General features: G+C 42.3%; 1 protein-coding gene across 2 annotated transcripts; it reads left to right on the top strand.

The window, feature by feature from the left end:
* Window positions 1–3,173: 3,173 nt before the first annotated feature.
* TH (tyrosine hydroxylase) lies at window positions 3,174–25,481 on the top strand. Of its 2 annotated transcripts, none has more exons than XM_083587524.1 (13): window positions 3,174–3,374; window positions 10,320–10,535; window positions 14,035–14,209; window positions 14,778–14,866; window positions 15,318–15,385; window positions 17,017–17,067; window positions 17,725–17,870; window positions 19,343–19,478; window positions 19,605–19,674; window positions 19,839–19,895; window positions 20,112–20,207; window positions 20,360–20,493; window positions 23,552–25,481. In XM_083587524.1, exons 1-13 carry the CDS (start codon window positions 3,285–3,287, stop codon window positions 23,709–23,711), a joined length of 1,488 nt encoding a protein of 495 aa, XP_083443650.1. In that variant the 5' UTR covers window positions 3,174–3,284; the 3' UTR covers window positions 23,712–25,481. The 2 variants fall into 2 exon arrangements, with proteins under 2 accessions (XP_083443650.1, XP_083443651.1); XM_083587525.1 differs by lacking the exon at window positions 3,174–3,374 and adding an exon at window positions 8,456–8,622.
* Window positions 25,482–26,125: the final 644 nt, after the last annotated feature.

Raw genomic sequence — 26,125 nt, 5'->3', positions numbered from 1 at the left:
TCAGAGTCCTACCACTGTTGAAGTGGTAGTCCGACAATCAAAAGACATTTCCCCCAGCCTTGATCTAGATGAAAATGTACAGCCTTAGATATTAAGCAGGAAATGGAGGACACTGAAAGAAGCCTCAGCTCTCAAGGCCAAGGCATAAGACTTCCCTGCTTCTGGTGTACACATTCCCCTCCCCTCTTCAGCTAATGACATATCCCTGGTTCGGGGGGGGGGGAGAGATGGAACGCTTGGGTTGTTTGCCAATGTGGAAGCGATACTTGTGTTCTCACCATCACCTGTACTGAATAGTAGATGGTCCAATAGTAGATGGAGCTGCCTTGGAATGAGAACAACCAGTGTCTGCCACAAACAGGATGCACGTGGGCATCAACCCTTGTGAGAAGAACATTAGCAGAAAGAAAGTGCCGCAGCTCCATAGACTGCTTCTACATTCCTGGAATTCAATCAGTTAGAACTTTTCAACCAACAAAACCAAATTGAAGAACTTCAGTGAAAGTATTTAATAATATAAAATTTCAAGGTGGCAGAGTTTAAATTTAAATATGCCTGGGAGGTCCAAAAATGAATTATACTATCCTGGCTCCTGGCCTTTCTATCTCTGAAGGCAATGCAAGCGTCCCAAGGATTGGCACTGTTGCCCTTGATAATGCCACTTCTTTCATCTCCTTTGGCCCTTTGTTTGAGTACAGCCTGAATTGTTTCTCTCCCTTTTGATCGGTTCGGTTAAGCCAACCCTGAGGGCAGTTTTCTGTTTTCCACTTGTTTCAGTAACCACATCGCACAAATTCCTTGTTGCGTGCCCTCCAATACCTTTGCAGATAGAATCTTTTTATTTAAATGTTGAAGAACAAAGTCCTAATCAAGACTGGGGTTTTTTCTTTTTCATGTGTAATTCCTTTCCGGCTTGTCTTTCTTCATTAACAGGATGACTACGTTCGCAAACCACAGAGATCCAAATGCTAACATAGGAATATCTTGTTGATGGTGCTTACAAAACCCTCTTGTGCCACAGCAACACTTGCAAAGGCCCAGGGTTTTTAGGTGCCATTGATCAGTTGATCAGTAGTGCTTGCAACCACTGCTTTCAGAACTCAGTTACATCTTTACTTGTCACAAACCTGGTCTCAAATATGACACCAGGTGTAGGACAGGTGGGTGTGGCTTGGTTGAAATGGCCAAATTACAGGTTCCCCACTGCTGCCTTATTGTCACTGATAGGGTGCTATTTCTTTCCTCTGTGTGGCTGAAAGGCTAATAAATGGAAGCGATACTGAGATTTCACCAATGTTGGCATTCACAAGCAGCAGAACATGTGAGCTGACAGTTCATCTGTCTTTGCTATTACACGTTCTGGGATCTCTGATGCTCCAAAACTGTATGTCTAAGAAATTGCCATGGCTACATCAAGTTCCATTTTCACTGGAATGAAATTGTATGTCATCAGCAGTAACACAGTAATATAAGGCTCTCTGTGAAGGGAGAGGGGTTGACAAACATTGGTGTTGCCCAAAAGAACCCTCAGTAAAGTGGTGGTCCTCAATAACTTGTTCTGGTCCAGACAGTGAGCCTAAAAGGCAGGACAACAGATAGCTCTAAGTAGTGCTATTTTTCTAGAAAAAGAGGTGCTGGAGCTCACTATTACCTCCTCCCTTGTTCTCTTATAATGACAATGGCGGCCACCTGAGAGGTGCTGAAACTGAATTCCAGTGAGCTATGGCTGAAAAAAAGCCCTGGCTCTAAGTGAGAAACTTGCTCCCAGGAAGGCTGGAGGTAAAGTGAGGCCTTTTGAGTCCCTCTCAGACTCCACCCCAGAGGACACCCCATAGCAGGCCTTGCCCAGGTATCAGCATATTTGATTGCAAATGTTGCCAACAGATGATGACTGGCTTAATATTTTAATGTGGCCTTTAACTCTGGTGGACAAGGTATATGAAGACAAGCAGACCTGCTGAGGTCCAGTAGTGTGATTCATAGTTGCCGCAAAAGGTCATAAGTCCAAATTCAGCAACTTCCACTGAGGATCATAGGGTGATTATATCTTTCCACTGTGAAGGATAACTTTATCAACTATGATTAATCATGAGATCTTCTGTGTTCAGAAGAAGGTTAGCTCTGAGTACTGGATGCTGAGGGTAGGGGAGGATACCAAGTCAACAGAACAAGATCCATTTGAATCAGTGATCTAGTCTTCAGGATTCATTGAATTGGGACATTTCCCTGAAGCTCTGTGCCATTTCATCCATCCTTCCTTGTGCAGTTGTGAATGAGCAGGGTTCTCCACATACCACAGGGCCAGCATTTTGGCCATTCAAGTGAAACTCTGACCCAATTTACCAGCCTACACTCTGACTTCCAGTTAGGAATGGAGCATAAATTCAATTCTGTTCACATTTGAGGAACCTACCTAATCCACACTTTCTGAAACAGTACATGGACTGAAACACAACCAGCCTTCAGAATTTGCACTGAATTTTGAAATGCAGTTCTCCAACCAAGCAAGTCAAGTACTTTGTACAGAAGTGCATATACCTGTATAAAGTATGCATAAAAATGAAAATATTGGTGAAAATAACACCCCAAACTGCATTATAGTAGGGGAAACCTCTTTGCAAAAATCTGTATATTAGGCAAAATTGCATATAAGAAAAGATTCACACCAACATGCTGATGAATTTCCATGAGGGTTTATTTTAAAGAAAAATAATACAGAAGTGGAAGTATGGGGAACTGAACTTACATTTGGAAAAATGAGAAACCGATAGAACCTGAAAGTGAAAGATTTGCCCATCCTAACTCTTAAAACTCAAAGTATATTACTACCATATAGCCAGACTCATATGATTAAAGGGAAGCACCTCTTGCTGGTTTCCTCCTGTTCATTTCTTGTTTGGCAGTGTTAAGATGCTTGCATGAACTGGAACTCCCACTGAAGCAGAGCCCTATGGAATATACAGCTTACACAGTGGAAGAATCAGCTGCAATAAAGCACAAGGCGAGCATTTAGCCTACCAAGTATTTTGGGGTGCAGCAAAAGTGCTCACGGTGGATTTGCAGAAGCTGGGTGCCTGTAATCTTTACAGCAATTAGATTTAATGGGATACAAGTGCTTCTTTCCTTCGCCTCTGCTCCCTCCTCCCCTTTTCTCCCTCAGGCTGGAGAGAGGGAGGTGGGCAGAGGGGGATTGGAAAGGGTCTTTGACGTCAGACTTGCCCTATAAAAGCCCAGGGAAGAGAAGGGAAAGCAAAGCTGAATGCTGAGCCAGTGCACCAGCAAGGATGCCAACCCCAAACTCTTCCAGTTCTTCGGCCAAAGGTTTCCGGCGGGCAGTGTCAGAGCTGGACTCCAAGCAAGCTGAGGCCATCATGGTAAGAAAAGATCCCCACCTCTACCTAGCCACAGGTGCTCATGCTGTTTTGCTGCGGCCAGCAAATGGACCGATGGCACATGATTTATAGAAGTTCCAGAATTCTAGAATTTCTAGAACAGCATTCTGTTAAGGGGGAAGCCAGTGGCTAGACAAAATTCTCCATTCCAAAGGCTTTAGGAATTGTGCAAATAATTTGTATGCAGTTATCATACAGGTGCCAAAGGAAAAGAGAATGTAGAAATAAGATGCTAATGAAAAAGAATATAGTGTAGCAATTATGCATCATAGACTGGAATGATGTTAAGAGTTATGCTCAGAGAAGAATGATGGCAAGGAGAGTTATCATCATCGAATGCTGAGATGCTGTGCAGGGCTTTTGATTCCTTCGTGTTAAAGTGAGATGTTTGTTCTATTCCCATAAAATGAAAATATTTGCCCCCCCCCCATACCATGCCTTGAACCAACAAGGCAGTGGGGACTCAGACCAATTTTCTAACTGCTACTATGCAATATTGCAATCCTTTCATTTTTCTCACTATGGCTTGCAAATTTCATATCTGAGTTATATCAGGTTTTTGCATAGAGCAGATATGCAAAGGGAAAGGACATAAAATCTCACGAAGAGTTTATGCACCTGAACTAGGTTGGATTGAACTCTCACAAATTCTGCTAGCCGAGTTGGGAGTATGTGATCCTTTGGTTTTCATTGCCATCTTGTTTAGTGAATATGCTCCTGCCTGCTTCTTAGCTTCTGCATTTGACATAGATGTCACTGAGACATTATGTCAGCCTTCCCCAGCCAGGTGCCCTTCAGATATTTCGGACTACAACTCCTATCATCCCCAGCCAGCATGGCCAACAGTTAGGGATGATCGGAACTGTAATCCAAAACATTTGGAGAGCACCAGGTTAAGGAAGCCTGCTTTAGTATGGTTCGCACATTAATTTATTATTTTATTTATTACATAAAACTCACATGCTGTTTGATTGTTAAAATAAACTCAAAGCAGTTTACATGTACATCCTTCCTCACATCAGTCCATGACTGACAAGTGTGAGTGACCATCGCAGGTGTAATGCCAAAGGTGAACTCACCACATGCCAGGATTATTTGATTGGCAACTGACTGTGTGAACTGAGCCAATCACCAAGTGCCAGGAAATCAAATGGTGTGCCTGGGGGAGCCAGGTGGAGTTTGCAAGTTGCTTACACTCAAATTTTTCCACAGATTTCAAGGGGATGACAGACACACCAAGCAGTTTGAAAGTTAGAAGCTAAAGGCTGAATAACATGCAATGTTCAATGTGTGGTCCCATTTCATAGGCTAAACATCAGCTAGGAGGATCAGGACTAGGGTTATGGTGCAATGGGAAGCGAGATTAACCTTTCTCCCTGTACTTCAGTCTCAGTGAAAATCCTACCCATACAAAAAACAGCTACATAGCAGTGCATTTTACATCAAGACTATGATGCAGGAAGAAAGGGTTAAAACCCACCACCCATCTGCAGCATGGTTCTGATCCTCAGCACCTACCTCCGTAGCTGCTATTTAATATCAAAAAAACACTTGGCTCCTAGTTGCTAGATTTCAAGTGAGGAGGTTTTCTTTCTGTTTAGAAAAAGTTCTCCTGCAAACCATTAGTTATCTGTACAATATTTTCATTGGCTTCTTAGAGGGTTTTGTTTTTTGTATTTTTGTATGTGGTACTACACAAGAAAGGTTTAGTTCTGCTGTCCAACCTCCAAGGAAACAAATGGGAAATTCGTAACTCTCATTTCTACAGACCTTGGGCAAAATAAATCCCCAGTGTATTCTGCACTTGGGCAAAGAGCTCCACGCTGGCTCTCAAACAACACAGAAGTTTCTTCTGTGAAGAAAAGTGAATTCCCACTGTGGATAGCAATGTGTGATGATCTTATATATGTACACCCCACTGAAAATTCACTTCTTGGGAAGCCACAGCAAATTATGTTTGCCCACCACATGCATGTATAGCAATTCACACACATTTTGGATCATCACATTGTACAAATTTCAATGGGAATCAGGCAAAACTCTGATCTTGTGCACTGCTCCTACCATGCAGAAGAGCATTAAATCAAGACACTTAGATAGAGCATTTTAAATCTAAGCACTCCAGGTTTGGTGGATAGCAACCTTTGTACCGAAGTAGATATATGAAAAGTACTTGAACTACCCCAAAAGTAAGGGATTAAAGACTGCATTTTTTCCTCTTTGGGAATAGATATATTATTCTATTGATTTAGAAACAGACTATGATTTAGAAATTTAATGATGTACAATAACTTGCAAAGGTCTGTGGTTCCCAAATGGCTATTGCTTCTTCATGACCTATATCAAAGCATCATGTTGAAATAGTGGTCTTCAAACATTGTATTAAAAGCAAAACCCAAAGGGACCACTATGTTGCATCTCTTTTTTATTTTAAGCTCCTGTCTAATGTGGTCGCATTGGATTAATAAAAAGAAATAAAGATATACCTTCATTTCTGATAGTTGGTATGGTATGAAAATAAACATTTTTGCAAGTTGGTTTGCATTAGTGATAATTGGCAGAGATCTGTCTTCACTGAAAATGCATCTTAACCTCAAAAACTCATAGAAGTATTAAGGATTCCAACCACTGTACTTTATGTTCAGGAGGACAGATCAAGAGGCCTGGGGCACCACATTCAGCATTTACACCAGTGGTTCCCCACCTCTGATGCCAACAGACATCATAATAGGTGACATTTCCTTCACATGCTGACAGAACCTTATTTCACAGGTTTGACATCTGTCTCCTATATATCACAGGTGCTGAAAGGTGGATTAAGTGCAGGTGCACTTAGTAATGTAAATCTCCATTTTACAAATCTAAAGCCAAGTGTTTTCATCTTAAGTCTTATAGGAGAGCCAGTTTCTGATACCTTTACTTAGGGATGTTTGACCTGTCACACCGAGGAACTGAAATTTCCGTATACTTTCAACAGGTGCATAATTGATTTTGGTGAGCATACACTGTATCATTGCCTGGAATTGAGCCCATACATATATTTCCAGACCGGTAGCCAGGCTGATCCATTGTGGCAAAACCAACAAAGTGCCTTGATCTCTGCAGCTGCAGGTGCAATGTTGAGTACTAATCACAGACATGCATTTGTTTATTTTTTTGCTTATTTTATGAGCCTACAAACAATTGGCTTTGCTTAAGAATGGGGAAGGAGAATCACCCTCCCTCCAAGAAGTAGCTGAAATAAGCTGTTGCTTATGGCTGTGAGCAAGAGAATAAATCTCTGGTTTTGAGCAAAAGAAGTATGCCCCAGACTCTACATTATGCACATCAACAGTTCAGGGAGAAGAGGAAATGAAAAAAAGAGGAAACACGCATGTACCTTTAAATAAGCATTTATAGGTACATTCTAATGGAAGAATACAATGTGCCCTCCACATTATTATTATTTTTACTGCAAGTCCATTGCCCCAGCCAGCATGACCAGTGGTCAGGAATGATGCGGGTTGCAGTATAAAACATCTGGAGGGCACCAGGTTGCCTAGCCCTGAAATGAGACATTTTTGCCATTGATTTATCAAGAAATCAGGAGTTTGGGCACGGGCGTGGGAAGGAAATCTGTGTGCAGTTTATGGCTTCCACTGTTTGAGAAAGCATCATGTTTCTATTCCTGGCTGCTATTAATCCAAAATAATACTCCATGGGAACATGTGCTCTAGAAAGAATGTGGATGTTAGGCAGGCTGATGCTATGGTCCCATTACACCATTGGCTACTACGCCACAGCCACACTGGTGTTGCAGTGGGGTAATAAGAAGAGGGTTCATGTGACTGCCTTCTCATGAATCATGAGTGGGGATGGAGTTGTGCCATTGGCCACACTCTCTACAGGCCAACATATAGGCTAGTCACATATGGCACCAGCCATGCACTTGGCATCATTGTGAAAGGTCTATACATGCATACAAATGTGTGTGAATAGAGCTGCTCCACCCAAGGGAGAATTCTAATGATTTCAGGATTCCCTCTTGCATAGAGGAGCCCAATGAGCATACATCTGTGTGCATAGTCTCTTCACGTTGACACCAAATAAATGGCAGCGGTGCCCCCGATGCATGCATTGGTGTGCCTGGTGGGCAAGACCCCCTCGCGCATTCCTGAATACATGAGAAGGGGGATGTGGACCAGGACTGTATTGCAAAATTTGGAGAAGTATGATATCTGAAGCACAATTATGTTTTGATCTATGTATTAGTTCAGGAGGTGCAAATTTATTTCTTTAAAAATGCTGATCAAATGAAATGCTCCTCTACACCTCCCTATAGAGCCTATGTGCAACAACCTCTCTCCCACCAGTGTTTGAGTTTTGCTGTGCTTACTCAATGTGCTTGACAAGAATGCATTTGTGTACATCACACATACAGTGCACCTTAAAGGATTTTTGTGTCTGTGTACATCACATGCTCATTTTGAACTGGTGATTGCACACAATCAATTAATTTATGCATTCGTAGCACATGGCATTGTTTTCTAACTATCCATTTCAAACAACTCCAATGTGGGTAAAGGGTTGATAATAAGGTTGCAGTCTTGCTCGCTTGTGTCTAGAGAACAGCTGGCTTTGTGCACCTGGACTGTTTCTGACTTTGCATGTGCAGAGGCTCCTTAAAAGAAGAACTTCAGAAAGCTACAAAATCACGAAGAAAACAAGTTGAACTGTTTTTAAAAATCTAGCCGGCAGTACTGAAACCTAGATCCAGCAAAAGTCACTATGCATGGCATGAAAGTTGTCTTTGTTTGTTTGTTTATGAGCGACCAAAATTGATCCTGCATCTGTTTCCCCCCTAACCTAACATTTAACAATAAATGCTAAAGACAGCGGAGAGAACAAGGAGACAGCATCATATTAGCAGCAGGTATTGTGGCTGAAGACAGACAATCATTGTTTCAGAGAGCTGAGGGTGGCCAAGTTGCTTTCGCTGCATGCACTCATCTCATTGTCATTGCTCTTCTCAAGTTTATAGGTTCCTTTCGTCTTTTTTTTTTAAATCATGCTTTCCCAACCAGAGGTGACAGTGGGATAAATGAAATAAGGGAGTGTGCAGGCAACTGCCTTACGAGACCCTGTCGCTGGAGTGTCTGCCTCCAGCCGCATTCTTCCTTCCAAAGGACTCATCAACGGCAAACAAAAAAAAAAAGTCTCAACTTACCAAGCAAGGCCAGGACCTTTTCAGGTAGAGAAAAGACCAAAATGAGAAAGATTCCCTTTTCAAGCACAGCCTTCTGATTCACATCAGCGACCATCCTTTCTTCCACGAAGCAGCAAGTTTTAGGCTAGCTGTGATGTCAGTGGTGGCTGGTGGTGTTTGAGACTGAGGTTTTCTCTTAGCCTGCCTCACTGAACCGCTGCCTGTACCTTTAGAAAATGACCTGCATTGCAAGAAGAGCAGATTTATTCCTCTCTTCCCCATCGCTTAGGGCAAATCCTCACAAGGCAGCTGACAGAACAATGGATGATACACAGTAAAAACACACCACTAGATAAAAGCATATATGGGGTGGGGGGCAGCAATAAGGTCATTTTAAAAACTTGGCAGATTTTTTTAAAGCCCCCTTTGTTAGTCAAGCACATTTGCTGAAATGTAATGTGCTTGTTATTTATGAATGTTATAAATTAATTTTGTTGTTGCTACATTTTTATACTTCCACGTAAACGTGTTTAGAATCCCAGTAAAAGAAAAAAAAAGTGTGCCCATGGAGGTTATTTCTAAGAAACACAGATTACCATAATTTCTAATTATTTAAATGTATTTAAGGCATCTGTTGTTACATTGTGACGTACAGATTTCAACTCAGTTCAGTCCAGAAAACATTCTCTTCTGGTTTTCAGAAACAACATTATTTCTTCTCTAATTCTTATGGGCACAAGAAGAGCTGTCCAACACTTCCCTTGTGTTGGGTGCAAAATTCCAGCACCTGTAAGGCAATTTTTTCTAAGACGGTCATTTTAAAAAAAAGCCTATTTAGGCATTCTTGTTGTTTTGTTTGATGGTTTCTAATGTTTATGTGCTGTGTTTCCATCCTATGGCAGCTCAGAAGGGTTTATAATGAAATACAAGAAAAACAACAACAATCCAGGTTGAATAAGAATAATAAACTTTCTAAAAAAGACACCATGGTAGTCTCCAATCATAGGTTAAAATGGTCTCAGAAGCAGAAAAATGTCTGTACAAACAGGAAAAATGAGCACTGATGGGGGCAAGGCATGCCTCCCTCAGGAGAGTATTCTAGGTGTCCAAGTAAAAAAGACCCTGTCTCTGATGCACATCTGACAACAGGGAAACCCAGAGCATGGCCTGTTTCTGAATACCAGTTGCTGGAAACCAGAGGAGGGGAGAGTGATCTTGTGCTCAAACCTTGCTTGCTAAAGTAGATGGGCCATTGGCCTGGTTCAGCAGAGTCTTCTTACATTTTTCATGTTCAGTGCACAGCCACATTCTTACAGATGGTGATTCTTCCGATTCTCTAGTCCGAAACTGTTTAAGGCTTTTGAGGTCAAAATCGACATCTTAGGAAAGAAATTGGCAACCATGGTCATTTGCAGACTCCACTTAACATCCTGGCAGCCACAGTTTGGATCCGTGGAAGTATTATGAGTTGTCTTCAAGGACAGCCCGGCATGTAGCACCTTCTGGTAATGTATCTAACAAGAGATAGTTTGCATATCTGATACTGACTAGTCTAATTCAAGACCACCCAGACTGGTAATGAGGTTTTCCAAGTCTATTGCTACTGAGATGTGCTGGTTCTCTAACAAGCCCTCCTTGGTTTGCACTCAGCTGACTTTTAAATGTAGTAAGTGATGTAGGCCACTTTCCTTGGCTGTTATGGAATGAAAGTGTCTATTCCTTCCCCTTATATTCTCCCTCAGTCCCCACAGTTCATTGGCAGACGGCAGAGTCTCATTGAAGACGCCAGAAAGGAGAGAGAAGCTGCTGCAGCAGCTGCAGCTGCCGCCTCTGAGGCTGCTGAATCAACCGAAACCATTGTCTTTGAAGAGAAAGATGGCATGGCCATGCTGAACCTTTTGTTCACCCTCAAAGGAGCCAAGACTTCACTGCCATCCCGTGCGCTGAAAGTATTTGAGGTGAGCTGGTGAAGTTGCCTTTTTGGCTAAAGCAAAGGTGCACATGTCTGGAGAAAAGGGACAGCCTGGTAGTTCATATATTTCTAGATATCAGACATTAAGTGGAAGGTAGGGCTAGGTCTCAGTAGATTGAATTATTGCCCAGAGTCATATCTACTAGTACCTGGATACCCGTTTTCATGTAGGAATCAGGAGTATGTCCCTAGTCATGCAATGCAAAATGTAGACCTATTGGTATCAGAGTGTGCCACTTCAGTGAGGCAACTTTGGTGGGAGGGGCCAGAAAGGTGCACCCTCATGTCTTACAGTTCTCATGGAAGAAATTTACTAGGTTGTGGCAATAAGAAACTCTTATGGAGGTCAGGCCTTTTCAAGTCCTAGACCCTGTTTTTAAGGTATCTGGCTACCATGACTCTAATGGAAGCCCCTGCTTGGGCTAGGTGGAAGTCCCACAATTCTTGGTTTAAACTCCTACTTGGACATGCTCAGTGGTTCTGGAATCCCTTGAGCTAACTGCTTTCTGCTTCCTCATCCAGCTCTAAACTCCTAGACTGTGGATGGTGGATCTGTGGTCTTTCAGATGTTGTCGGACTTAAACTCCCATCACTCTGACCATGCTGTGTGAGGATGATGGAAGTTGGACATCTGAGGGCCCACACCTTCTTCCTTTCTGACCTTGCTGTTTTCTTGTATGTATCTTTCCCTGTCAGTTAGGATGGCCTTTTCCTAGTACCCACTTGCTCTCCTGTTCAACCAGCACTGAGTTTGCACACTTACATTCCCCCCAGTGTTGATCAAGTCAGAAACCACTTGCAGTGTTGTGCAGACTGAGGAAATTGCTTTCAACCTGGGAGAAGACGGATGACTGAGGAATCAAATGTTGGTATGGCCAGATGTGGCCTAGAAGCTACCAGTTGGCTATCTTGGGTTTACACAGCTTGTTCTTCCACAGCAAATAATGAGACAGAGATTAAAATGAGGAGATGGTTTTATCAAATGGAACAGAAAATTAGATTTTCAACAACCCTCAGACCCTTATATCAAAATCATTGGATGGAAATATGTTATGACTCCCGCTTGATGAAGAGCTTGAAAGGTTTCAATTTCTACCAAAATCCTTAAGGCTCAGATCAGTGTGATATACAGGCAAGATGCACTTCAAAGGCACAGCTACACATGGTTAGACAAGTGAAGATATTAAACTAACAACGACATGCCCCCTACAACCCAATTATAAGGGGATGGCAGCTTAGCATGGCAAGTGAATCTGTTCCTTAAACTGGGCAAGAAACCTGGCACTTCTCCTGAGGGCTTAACATGACCCATCTGTTCATGCCTGTGCTGGTATCTCCATGACCTAGGGCCTAGGCAATGCAGGGGGCATAATCGCCTCCCCAGAGTCAGAGCAACAACCTCCCCTGGAGAGGCAGGAGTGGACATGGTTTCTGACAACTTTGGAGGCTGAGCTGGTGGGACATTAGGCAAAGTGGGTGAACTGGAGCTGGACACAATAAGTCTGATGACAGAGATGGTGCTCATGCCTAGTGCCACTGAGACTGGTGGGGAGATGAAATGGGGGGGGGACCCTTCCACTGGTACTGTCTCCAGTATCCTCTTTCTTGAGACCTCCCAATCTAGCCAGAGACTTCCCCAACCCATTGGATCCCTCCCTAGGCTCCTCTGTAGGCTACCCCTCATCTCCATCTGGGCTTGGCCAGCACCCCACCCCCATGTAGGGCCCCTGATAGTGGGGAGAACTCAGTTGCTGTTTTCATCATTCCCATGCAAACTCAGAAATACCACACCATAAGACAAGGTCCAATCTATCTAGATTGTTACCAAAGAATCCCAAACGTTTCCCAGCATGTGACTCCACAATTGAAATGTGTGCATATGCATTAGCGAGAAGCTTATTTTACAGTCAATTTAATAATATGAATAGCACCCACATACCCCAGGGAGAGAGACGGAGAGATCAGTTTGTGATGTTGTGTGTGAACAAAGGACGGTGTTTGCTCCAAATGGCATTCACATCCTCCAGGGGAGATTTACATGAGTTGAGAAGCTCTCTTGGTTTATCATGACTACAAGAGCTTAAGAAAAGCAAACACCAATGCAGGCCAGACTTCAACTGTGAGAGATTCATTTCCCCGATCCCTCCGGCACTGCAGGTACAAGATATGAAAACAGACGGGTGTAATGACATTTGCCTCATGATGAAACAGGCTGTGGGGAGGCTGGTTTTCCTCTCCTGTTTTACATTACATACAACTCAAGCAAAGGTAATGCAATCAGATCTGTCAGATTAATGCTAAGGTATTGATTGTCATGGAGGGGCAACGTCCCAGGGATGCATTAGAAAACAAGCGGCTAAATTGAATTTGTCAGTGACATTGCCTTCTGTTCCCTTTTCGTCTATCTAGCTCTGAGTAAAAAATTCAGCCTTTCCCCTCCTGAATCTCTATGGGGAAACCGGTTTAATTCTTTAAGAAGTGAAAATTATGCACCAGCTTTCAGCAAAGAAGGAAAAGATCTCAGATGCTATCAGTGACTTTATATTAAAGCCCGCCAAGAGGAACCCTTAAAAAAAAATAATTCTGGATGTATCTCTTGTGCCTGGTTCTGGTTGAAAGCTCTTGGGAGTCTGCTTAAAAAACAACAAAAAAAAAAAAAACCCCGAAGATCTGGCAAGCCTGAAATCTGCCCCTCCCTGAATTAGGCAATAATGGATTGTGACATACATTGAATTGCGCTGGAGAATTGCTAAGTGGGGCAAATGATACTTAAGCCACACACCATCCGCCACAACCCCCCCTCCCCATGTCGCTTACAAATCAGGGGAAATTGGTTCCATGGGGTTGTTTCAGTGGTGGCTTTGGGACCTTCCCAACACGTTTCTCCAGGAAATTGCCCCAGTGCAGTAGTGACTTGCAGAAAAGTGGTATCTAAGGATTGAAGACATAAGATGGAGGAAGAATATCTTGTTCAAGCCATGGTTTCACACTTCTTCATGCATTTAATATTCAGCACCTTGGCCAGAGCATAGCACAGAAGCTGATCAAAACCTGCATGGAAAAATTGGCTTCTTTCTTGGAATTATACAGGCTGCCATTTGCCTTGAAGATAGTCTGGTTCTCATGTTCTGTGGCTGTTCCATTGCTGTTTAAGTTAATAAATTAATAATAGTATCTGTGTAATGCTATGTTCTCAAAGGCTATTCCCATGCTTTAGCGCAAAACTTACAGGAACCCTGTAAGCCAGGGGTGGCTAACCCCCAGATCAAGAAATCTAAAAACAGGCATCTCCCGTCTAGATGAAAAGAGGCTAACTGGGGGAAAGAGCCTTCTGAACTTCTTTCTCTCACTTGAAAATAGCTTGTTTATTGAAGTTGTTGCTCCTTTTATGATGTAGTGCTTAACTGATTTTAAAAATGGTGGGTGGGAAGTCTCCTTGCTGTTTTATTTTAATATATTGTTTTTCCTTCCCTGTCTCTCTAAAGACATTTGAAGCCAAAATTCATCACCTAGAAACGAGGCACAGTAAGAAACTGCGAGAGGGCTCTGTTGATCTGGAATACTTTGTGCGATGTGAACTCCACAGCTCTGATCTGAGCACCCTCATCAGTTCTCTCAAAAGGGTTTCAGAAGATGTTAGGAGCACAAAAGAAGACAAGTGTAAGGAACCTGTAAGCTTGGTTAACAAAGCACGAGGGAAGGATTTTTTCATATATGACTGCTATGGAGATAATCTCTAGAAAGGAAAAATGTCAAGGGCAAAACCTTTCTCCCTGCATGTGTTTTTTAGACTGGTATTAGAAATAACTGGTGTATGCACCTTTGAATGTTGCAAATCTGTTAGAGGCAAGATAAGGCAGCATCATGGTATATTTCTGACAACCTTACAGCACAAGTCTATGTGTGTTTACTCAAAAGTATTCAGTGGTGCTTATTCCAAGGTATATGTATATACAGGATTGAAGCCTTAGTTTAATATAATAGATCAACCAACCAACCAACTGGCCCGTCCATTCAGCCATCTGGCTATCCAAATAAGAGATAATTACTTGAAATTCTGTGTAACAATTTGAATAGTTTAGCTACTATTAGAATAGTTCATCTGGGAAAGGAAGGAAATTACCGGTACATACTGTATTTCCATTAGAAACCCCTTTTCTTATTCTTTCCTATAACAAGCTATTTTTTTTCTCACTTCCCTCCTCTTCCTCACCCTTTTGGATTTTAGTTCACTGGTTTCCAAGAAAAATCTCTGAGCTAGATAGATGTCACCATTTGGTCACCAAATTTGACCCTGATTTGGATCTGGATCACCCGGTGAGTGAATAACTCTTCTTTCCCAAATCCTCTTCCACATTTCCTCACTGCCTGAACTCACGTTAGCTGTCTCCTCGTGGGATAGCTTGGCTTGCTTCTGAATAGACTGAATAGAAATGCAAGCTGTCATTGCATTTCTAGCAAAACGGTTGCAGGCTTGCAGGTACATCTCATGCTCACCAGTTTAAAGCTTTAATAAATTAATTTGCACTCCAGCTTCTCAAGAAGATGAGAAGAATACATAGAGTTGATTTGGAAGTGCCTAATCACTCCAAGTAGAAAACATGGGAGGTGCTTTTTTATTTGTTTAAACAAAGTCGCAACTGATGGTGAACGCATCCTTGCTTGTCTAACCATGAACAACTTGTAATAAAAATTGTCCATTGTCAATATTACAACTGTTCAGTGCAAAAATGTGAGGTAACATTCTTGCTCTGTTCTTTCCTCCAAGGGATTCTCTGATCAAGTATATCGGCAACGAAGGAAAATGATAGCAGAAATTGCCTTCCACTATAAGCAGTAAGACTTGCTGCCTTGCATAGCCTCACCTGCTGAGACTTCCATGCATACACTTATTTATCTCTTTGCTCTCCATATTCTGCCCTTCCACACTCTTGGTTTTTCCCTTCCACTCTCCTGCTTCATGTTTTCAGTGCTTCATGGCTGCCAGTTCCATAGAGCTTTTGCAGTCATCCCTGAAAGGTCCATTGCAACACAGATAAGCAACCCAAGAAGTGAATTGTTGAACGCAACCATTTCAGTGATACATATGGTGTCTTCTTCGCCCCATGTCTGGGATGCGGCTGCAGAAACTATGCATTCTTGGCATTTGTTACGCATTCAGACTCAAATTAAAAGATTGTAATGAGGCTTCAGGGCTGGTTTCTCTTCTCAAAACCAAGAGGGATCCAGGATAGAATGGCAATTTAAATATTCTTTTCTTATTGTATTTGCAAAAAATAAAAATAAATAATCAGCTGCCCATTATTTGTATTTGTGATTTAGAATTTAAATATGTTTGCTACATTCATTTTATCTATTTATACAACATACCACCTATATTAATGTTTCCCCCATGCGGTACGTAATGTGGCAACACCCAGGGCCACTCTGGAGACCTTTCACAAGGCAGAAGGCCACCACATTGCCCTTGGCCTAAATCTTCCTAATAACTTGGAGGTGGCCAAAAAACAGACCCAGATGGTACAAAACAGCTGCTTGAAATGAGATGAGTTTACATTTGCATTTGAAATGATGATAAAGCAAGGATGCTTTTGTAACAATCTTTACTTTCAAAAGGAGCCAGTATTTGAAATGGGGATATTGGACAGGGAGGACATGCTAGAGAGTGAAGGGAGCTTTATTTTGGTAAGGCTTTTTGACAAGTTTGTTATTTTTCTCATATTTATATTATATCTGAAATGACAGCAAAGGGGGAAAGGATTCGGTTTTTTTTAAGGTTAGCTGATTCCCCTGATGATTGTACACTTTCGCCTCAACAGTATGGCATAGTGTACTTGTTTGAGCTTCCTGATCACACTTATATTAACACCAATATTTCCAGCATTACTTCCAAGTGGGGCAACAGCTACCCTTTTATTGTCATTATTTATCACCCTTCAACAATCAAGGTGTTTTAAGTGTGCTAAAGGGTACTGAATTACCTTGTGCATCCTGAAGTGCCCCTTATAATCTAAATGGGGCAAGCTAATTTGCATCATGTGTGTTGGTGTTAGTCTGTTTCAGTGTCCTACAACCCTCCTGTTCCTTACTATTCTATCTATACTCATACCTAGAAGTCTTACATTTCTCTGCAACCACAAGAGCTACTTGTTTTTAAAAGGAACTTTCAAAAGTCACAAAGATTTAGTTCGCAGATTTCTCCTCCTCATAGACAGGGCCTGGTCTGCATTGTAAATTTGCACCACCTTGTGTCTGGGCTGGGTCTTTGTGTGTTAGCTTTGTGGTTTTAAATATTGTCTATCCTGTTCAAACCTTGCTTTGTCTCTTGGACATGCATTAGCTATATACTCCATCTCAGTTCTAAGTGGGCAAAGGTTTAACTTAAACATTATTGGCCCCTAATATTTGTTGCATTGCTATTTTGTCTCCCTTCTCCTTGTTCTTTTTCTTACTACTACCTATTATAGTGGCGACCCAATTCCTCGAGTGGAATACACAGCAGAAGAAATTACCACCTGGTGAGTATGAATGCACCTTTCCTAGCTTCTGCCAGACACGGCACAAATCAGTAGACTCCCAGCTATATACCCCACAATTTCCATTGGGTCTTTGGGTGGCAACGTTCACTCACAGTCACTCTGGGTTAGTAAAACTGGTATTTTGCAGCTAAAATAGTTTTAACGGCTAGCTAACGGTGCAGGGAGGGGAGGTGGGTCAGGTAAATTCAACTTATCTTCAGAGCAAGCCGTCTGCTGATGCTTTATTTAATAATAGGCACTTCCAGATGCATCCCTTCATCACGCTCACTCACAACATACTTCGGAAACATAAGAACTATTCTCAGAAACTTGTGGCTCTCTCAGTTCAATATCAGTAAGAGCCATATGGGAAAATTTCTGAGTTGTGTATTGGTTTGAGTTTTGCAGAGCACGGTCCCAAATCCAGATACACCTCCATGTCTTTCCTCTATCATGGTGGCTATATATTCTACTACAGGATCGGAGGCAGTATGCCTCTGACTACGTTGCTGGGAATCACAACTGTGTGGCGAATTATATGTCCTCCCTTTTGTGCTTGTGGACTCCGCATTGGCCATGGTGGGAGAAGGATGGCAGACTAGATGTGCCTTTGGGCTGACCCAGCAGGGCTTTCCTTATGTTCTTATCGTTCTGAAGGAAGGAGGTGTACAGCACACTGAAGAGTCTCTATCCCACTCATGCCTGCAAAGAACATCTGGATGCCTTCCATTTATTGGAGAGATACAGTGGCTACAGTGAAAATAATATCCCTCAGCTGGAGGATGTCTCCCAGTTCCTAAAAGGTGAGGACTCAAACAAGCTTCACTTCTGGAGTGAAAAGGCTTTGCTCTTCACAATGATGAAGAGGGTTGGGAAACCCCTTTTCAGCTGGAGCTGAAACCTCTTGCAAGCATTCTGAAAAGTTTTGTTCAAGGAAAGGCTATAAACATGAGCACTGCTCATTATCCAGGGGCAAAGGCTACAAAATGATGCAATACATGGCTGTTTAAAGCATAATATCACTTGCATTAATTCATACAAACCTGGGGCTATAACTCAGCAGTAGAGCATGTGTTTTGCACACAGAAGAAGTTTCACTCTGGCATGTCCATTTTAATTTTGGGGCAGAATTTGCAGGTAAAGTCACACCTTCTTGTTCTGAAGCCTAGGCCCAGAGCTCTCCCTCTATACCCTCCAGGCATTTTCCTTAAGTCACTGTTCTCTCTCCACACACACTGGCATTTTTTCTTATATAGTAAGCTAAGATACATAATTTTGTTTCTGCTAGATGCTTGTCTGCAGCATTTTCTAAAAGTGTCTGTTCCAGAGAAGTACCACTTCATGGCTTGGAGGCCCTGCCTCAAGTAGATCCTGCTTCACCTCAGGCAAGCCCCAGATCCCCCCATGACACCCTGCCTTGACTCAAGGCAAATCCCAAGTTCATAAAATAATTTTAAAAATGGATTGGGGTCACTTATGAATACTGTCAATCAGTATATGCAGACCATCACACACAGAAAGGACTTGAAAGTGGACTCAAGGGAATTCCACATGACTATAAGTATTCTTATGTACTTATAAGCACAAATTTGCAAAACATTAAAAAGCGTAATGGAAGAGTCCTGTGCAAATAGAAATATAATTTTGGCCAGATTTCTAAAATGAACAATTCCAACTAAAGCGTATCCATGGCAGTTTCTGCGGTGACTGATATCTTAGATAACTTGATGTTGCTTTTATTATTTATTATTAAAAATAATATCCCATCCTGCGTCTGACTCAGGGTAGAAAGCATGCAAATGATAAACACCTAAAAACTTCTAAAAAAATTATTCTAGTACCGATGCAGGCTGGGAAAGATCTCTACTTGTTCTTCTCACACAAAGTTACACATACAGTGGTACCTTGGGTTACATACGCTTCAGGTTACATACACTTCAGGTTACATACGCTTCAGGTTACAGACTCTGCTAACCCAGAAATAGTACCTCGGGTTAAGAATTTTGCTTCAGGATGAGAACAGAAATCGTGCAGCGGCAGCGCAGCGGCAGCAGGAGGCCCCATTAGCTAAAGTGGTGCTTCAGGTTAAGAACAGTTTCAGGTTAAGAACAGACCTCCAGAACAAATTAAGTTCTTAACCCGAGATACCACTGTACACAATTGTTTATGAGCATTATTTAGTTTTTTTGAGTTCCTATACAGCCAGCGGTACAGCTCTATAAAATGTGGCTCAGATGCTACACTCGGCTACAAAGACTGGTTTGAACTATTTCAGAGAGAACTGGGTTCCAGCTCCGACCTGTAGCTGGTCTCCTGTCTGCTCGGGACTTCCTAGCCAGCTTGGCCTTCAGGGTGTTTCAATGTACACAGTACATCCGCCATGCCTCTTCTCCCATGCACTCTCCAGAGCCGTGAGTACTAGTTCTTGAATTGCCTCATATCTATCATCATACTGTATTCTTGGACTTGGACGTGTTAATGTCTGGCTTGCTGCTTCAGACATGGCTGTTAACTAAGTGTCTTTCTTCCAATGCCAGGGACTGCTGCCATGAGCTTCTGGGGCATGTACCAATGTTGGCAGATAAAACGTTTGCACAGTTCTCCCAGGTGAGCAAGAGGTGAAATGCCTTGTGTTTTAAGCACAGCCTATGCTTGACTAGATAGTGCATGGAGAAGTGCATAGCATTGCACTATAAACTGAGCAAGTTGGATGATCAACTAAAGCCATCCAAGCCAATTCCTATACATGATATTATTCCTTTTGCTCCTAGGACATTGGACTTGCATCTTTGGGAGCAACGGATGAGGAGATTGAAAAACTTGCGACAGTAAGACCCTAATTCTGGATTTATTTATTTTAAAAAAACCTTTGCTTTCACTTTATCCAAATCTAGCTATATTTTCCTTAGTTATAACTGTATGAAATGCCCAGTGAAGGGGAAAGGTTCCATGTAGCCAGCTAATCTTGAATATGTATGGATTTAAAAGAGTCATTACAGATTTGAATAACCAACTTCCTTTGGGATCCCGTTTTTATTTCCCAGCTTTACTGGTTCACAGTGGAGTTTGGCCTCTGCAAACAGAATGGAATCATCAAAGCCTACGGAGCTGGACTCCTCTCCTCTTACGGGGAGCTAGTTGTAAGTGCTCACCTATTCCTCCTAGCTAAATTGAAGCACATGGCTGCCTCTTAGCTTGTGCTCTCCTGTTCCATTGATTAGTCTTTTGTCACAGTAAGTCACCTTAGGGGTTTTCCTGCAAGAAACTTTGGCATTTCCCTCCCTTCATTCAGCACTCTTTGTCGGATGAACCAGAGCTAAGGGACTTTAATCCTGATTCTACTGCTGTGCAGCCCTATCAAGATCAAGCCTACCAACCAGTCTATTTTGTATCAGAGAGCTTCAGTGATGCCAAAGCAAAACTCAGGTAGGATATACCGTACTTTTCCGTCTATAAGATGCCCCCATGTATATTTTGGGGGACTCAAATTTAAGAAAATGGGGGGAGATGATGATGATGATGATGATGATGATGATAATAATAATAATAATAATAATAATAATAATAATAATAATAATAATTTATTTATACCCTGTCCACCTGGCTGGGTTTCCCCAGCCACTCTGGGCTGCTTCCAACAAAATATTAAAATACAATAGTGCTTCATATTTTAAAAGCTTCCCTAAACAGGGCTGCCTCCAGATGTCTCCTAAAAGTCTGGTACTTGTTTTGAGATGGCCCAGAGTTGATGAGCTTTTTGGGGGAGGATTGTCCAAGGTTGCTGAGCCTTTTTTTGGGGGGGGGGGGATGCAGAAAATCACTAACCCGACTAACAAACGCTGACAATCGCTCGTGTTGCCAAAAACAACATGCGCTTGCTCACTCACCAACAGCAGACACCAATAGCATGCCTGATTGTTGAAGTGGCAGCCAATCCAAAGCAACCCTTGACAGAGCCACCAATCACACACAAAATCACCGCTGATGAGCTCTTGCTCCCGGCTGCAACCAATCACCCGTCACCCCCCCCACTATCCGTGTATAAGACAAGTCTCGGTTTTTCACATGATTTTTGAGTAAAAAACCCCTTGTCTTATACACAGAAAAGTATGGTAGTTGGGTAGATCAGCAGGGCAATGGGAATCCATATGTGGTAGCCGTACCTATATTCTACTGTTCTTGCTACATGCCCTTTATGATACATTTCTTCTTAATCCAATATATGAACATTTTCTCTCACATACACACGCACTCACTCACTCACACACTCACTCACTCACACACTTCTGCAAAAGTGTTAAAACTAAGGTTTTGCTGTGGATTGTTAAAAGGAAGTACAGATAAATTACAGTGCAATCTCAGCAATGGGACACTGTGTGAATATATTTAAGATTATAGCCTTACTTAGGGTTTCTGAAAGTGTCAAGTTCTTTATCACATGGTTCAGATTACTACTCACTCCACTGTTTTGTCTCCTACCAAAAGAATCCTGAAACTACCTGTGTGATTTGGGGAGAATAGTATAATCTTGCTTCCAATACAGGTCCGAAATTATTATATGTTAATTTAATTGAGCATGTGACATGAAAAAAATCCAGTTTTTCATAACCAGTTGCAGCTTTGAAATGAGCACTTCTTCAAATTTTGCAGTGCAGTTCTTCAACCAAACAAGATGTTCAAAAATGCATATATTCCGGCGGTGCATTAAAAATGGATCATATTAGGAAAAATTGCATATAAAAATTAGGAGAAATTTTCTGGTGGCTTTTAAAAATTTGGCAAATTGCTGCAGACTGTAGGGGGGTGGGAATTAAGATTGGGAAAATGAGAAATTTAGATAACTGAAATTATCTAACTTAGATAACTGAAATTCAGCAGTCCCCAACTGCAATATGTCAAAAAGGAACAAAAGACAACACTTATAGGGAACTAATAACTCATTTGGGCACCATAGCGTTTAACCAGAGTTTGGAGGAAAGTAGCTCAGAGAAAAAGGTGCACACAATTACCGTCCTATGAAGGGCAGGGGAGACACTTGACAATATCAGCAGGGAAGTGAGGGTGCAGGAAAAGTTGAGCACCATTCCTGCTACTTCTCCGTTTTCAATTGCCCCCTCTAGGAATCATTTGTCTCTTCAAAAAGGACTATTGGGGCACATTTACACACACTTTACTGCAATGATCTTTCATTTTTGGCTGGGTGCTACAGGCTCAGACAGACCTTTATCAGCTAACTCTCACAATCTGACTCTTCTTAAGAGGATATTTACAGCTATAATAGATGAAGAAAATCAAAGGCACTAATATAGCAAGAGCCAAAAATAAAGGGAAAGGTGGGCATTTTCTGCCACTTCCCCCCCCAACTGAATGTCATTGAAAGCACCACTAGAGGGTGCTCTAACACAAGCAATAGCAAATTCTTAGAGCAAAGCCTCCAATTCCTTTGTTGCAGCATGAGCTGTCCTGAGCTTGACCATACTTCGTTGAATAAATCACATTCCTTCATGCACAAGGCATAAATGTCCACAATACTCAGATGTATGCTCCTGGCACCTACCTCCAGTGGCTATTCTACTTTGCATTCTATTAACATACTTATTATGATTTGTTAGATTTCTATCCCATTGTTTCCTCAAAAGAGTGAGATTCCTGGGTAGCCTCCCATCCAAGGTCTGGTCAGACTCAGACCTGCTTAGCAAGTCTTCTGAAGAAGTTACCTTTAGACCATGCTCCAGGAATTACTTTGCTACGGTCCCCTGTAATGAAGTAGCACAGGATAAACCAGCCTTCGGCATCCTAGTGCCCTGCAGATGTTTTGGAGTGCAACTCTCATTATTGACCTTCTGCTTTTCATACAGATGGTCCCAGGTTGAATCCTGGATATCACTAGACAGGACTGGGAAGGATTCCTGCCTGAAATTCTGGAGAGCTGCTGCCAATCAGCAGTGACAATATTGCGAGCTAGGTGGACCAATGGTCTGATACGGCCACAACAACTTCCTACATTCCTAGACATTGTTTGAAATGTTGAATATTTCAGGGATGGAGAACCTGCAGCCCTAGAATGGCATACCACTCAACCGTCCCAATAAAACCAGGGCATGCTGCTTTTTTTGCACTAAAACATGGCGGCCATTTTGGGCACCATGATCTGTCCCCCCTAAAAGAACTTTTTCACAGCTGCGATCTTGCGTGGCACCCCAAAATGCACATATGAAAGCGTTCCACCCTCAAAATCACTTTTTTTCAGGGCCGCGATCTCGCACCGGTTACATGACTCAAGGGAAAGTGTGGCCCTGGAAGACAGTGTCCTGGATTTTTGCCTTGACGTGTTGGAGGTTGTGTGATGGCCATTGGAGTTCAGTGACATCTGGAGGGCCAGAAGGTTCTCCATTTCTGCAGCATGTCTTCCTTTGCCCTCTCTGTCCTTGAGTTCTAGCCTATCGAGGCCAGCCTCCTTTCATCTCTGTACTCTCTCTTGCAGGGCCTATGCAGCGCACATCAAGCGTCCCTTTTCTGTCAAGTATGACCCGTACACATACAGCATTGAGCTTCTGGACAACCCGCAGAAGATTCGCCACTCCCTGGAGATTGTGCGCGATGAGCTTCACTCATTAATCGACGCACTCAATGTTATCAGCTAACACACGCGTTTATTTGACCCGTTCCCTCCTTCATGCCAATGCCTGTTCCTGCAGCTGCCAAACTGGCTTCCTGCAGTGACTACCCGCCACTGCATCATTTGGGCCGCCACGGTTTCTTTTAGGGTTTGTGTTGCTATCCATTGCCAGAGTAACGACAATGGTTTGTGTTTGCTGCCCATATGTTGGACGAGAGAGGCATACTTATTATTTAATGGCAAGCTAGATTGAAGAAAAATAAAAGGAAATGGAATGTATCAATATATTGTATCAAACTAATCAGACTCGAAGCAGGCCCACTGGGGGGAAAAATGAATAACTTAAGCCCAATGATTTCAGAGTGGGCCTATTCTGAGGATAACTTAGATGGATGCAAGCCAAACAGGACTTACTTCCTGATGAAAGTGCTTAGCGTGGCCTTTTTATTTTGCTAGAGAAGAATAACAATATAATAAGAAGGAAGCAAAAACAAGAAGAGGAGAGGTATTGCTTTAACGGAATACCTACTCAAATAGAATTATTGGGTCACTGGAGAAGGCTTTCACTGAAACATGTCTGGCAATTTACTAGTTGCTAAAGTTCCCTACTTTTCTTAGTACAAATCTGAGGCCTTTTCCCCCTGGCCCCGCTTACACTTCTGCTACATACCCAGTGACTTCAGAGAAAAACATTCCTTTATAGACTCGCCATTATGCCAAGAAGCCTTCTAACCACATTTTTTAAGTGAATTCAGAGTCCAGACAGGTAGAAACCTCAGTATGCTGACCCAAAATCCAATTCTGATGGTAGGATGAGCTCTTAAAATTTCAATATGATGACTCAAAACAAGATCCAGAGCGCGACCACTATCTGATTGGAACAACCTTCTCACTGATCCTAATCCCTCAGTCTGGGAAAAATTCCTTCAGGATGAAACAAACCTTTGACTGGCTGCAATGCTCTGTACTCCAAATAGAGGCAAATCCTCTGGAACTCAGCATAGCCTATTTCCATGAAGCATTGCCTTCTTAGTCCAAAATGGAATCCCACACCTAGCAGCAAATGCTACCATCTCCTAGGGATAACTGTATTGGTCCTGGTCAAGGTAGCAGGAAACAGGTAATAGAGAAGGACGCTCCATTTTGAATGCACTGATCTATTTCTGTGGAGCACTCCTTAGCAAGGTGATAGATATGTCTCCCATTTCTGGTCATGGGATATTGATAGATGTATCATATAGCCTCCTTCCTTCTCTAGGCTTGGTAGGGAAATGCTCTGTCTTTGTCAGGATAGAAAGGAGTATCCTTCATGGAAAAGCACCATGAAATTATTGCCAAAGTGGAAGAACATCTGGAGAGCATCAGCTACAATGGAATCATAGGTAGATGATATCGCAAGGTCACAATACTCAAATGTATTGCTACTAGCTCTGCAAGGTCTAATAGTTGCCATACATTGTTCCTACATTCAGGCACAATGCTGAAGATGTTTGAATCAAAACAGCCTGGAGAGATGGAGAGAGAATCAGGTCACTGGGTCAAATGCTTCATGTTTGAGAATGAGACTCAAGAGAAGAAACACACGAAACCTCCCTTTTCTGTCTGGCTTTGGTTTGCTCATGGTATTTGTGTGCACTAAAGCCTCAAGGAATGGATCTCACTGCTATTGCTCCTGCTGTGTGGGTGGATCTGTCTGTCTTGCTGCATAATGAAGATATTTATTTCTCAGTTTTGAGTCATGCTGCTGCTGAGAGGCTAGGTTTATTCATAATAAAGTTATATTTCTGGTCTAGCATCTTGGGTTTGTCTTCGTGATCTCTCCCCTTTGAAACAGTGGCACTCTGCTTCCAGCCCTCTCTGTCTTGTTCCCTTATCACACATGCTGTATGTCCAGTGAGTTCCTGTGAAAAGTTCAAGTGGTTTCCTGGCCACGCATTTTAGAGGGATATAGCAGGTGATGAAAGTATTGTAGATTGGTGCCAGTTATGTGACTTCCAGATAGTTACATCACAACAGCTTAGCAGGGCGAGCAGGGAGAAAAGTGGCAAGGAAGTAAGACTTTAGTCCTGTTGTAGCTTTCACAGGGTGGAAAAAACTCACTCAAAGGAACTCACTTCCACAGAACCAATGTGCTGCCTTCCCCTCCATCTTTCCCACAGCAAATGTGCACAGCGTAGGGACATGATGCACCAGTGTTAATAGACAAGAATTGACCTAGACCTTCATTCCGAACTTTCAGCAACAGAAGTTGATCCTTGAAAATAAGAGAGCTTTCCATACTTCCCCCTGGTTTGTGTGTGTTTTGCACTACACTTTTTTTTTAAAGGTCAGCTATGTTGAGTCATTATTTTGGGGGGACAGAAGCAGAAGTGTCAGATTCTTATGAATTTTCTTTAAAAGAGATAAAGAAAGCAGGGAAGGATAAAACACAGACAGGCA

This window comes from Podarcis filfolensis, assembly GCF_964270895.1.
Source record: "Podarcis filfolensis genome assembly, chromosome: 1".
NCBI classification, from domain to species: Eukaryota; Metazoa; Chordata; class Lepidosauria; order Squamata; family Lacertidae; genus Podarcis; species Podarcis filfolensis.
The sequence above is the reverse complement of the archived record's forward strand: the minus strand, read 5'-3'. Positions and strand labels throughout refer to the sequence as shown.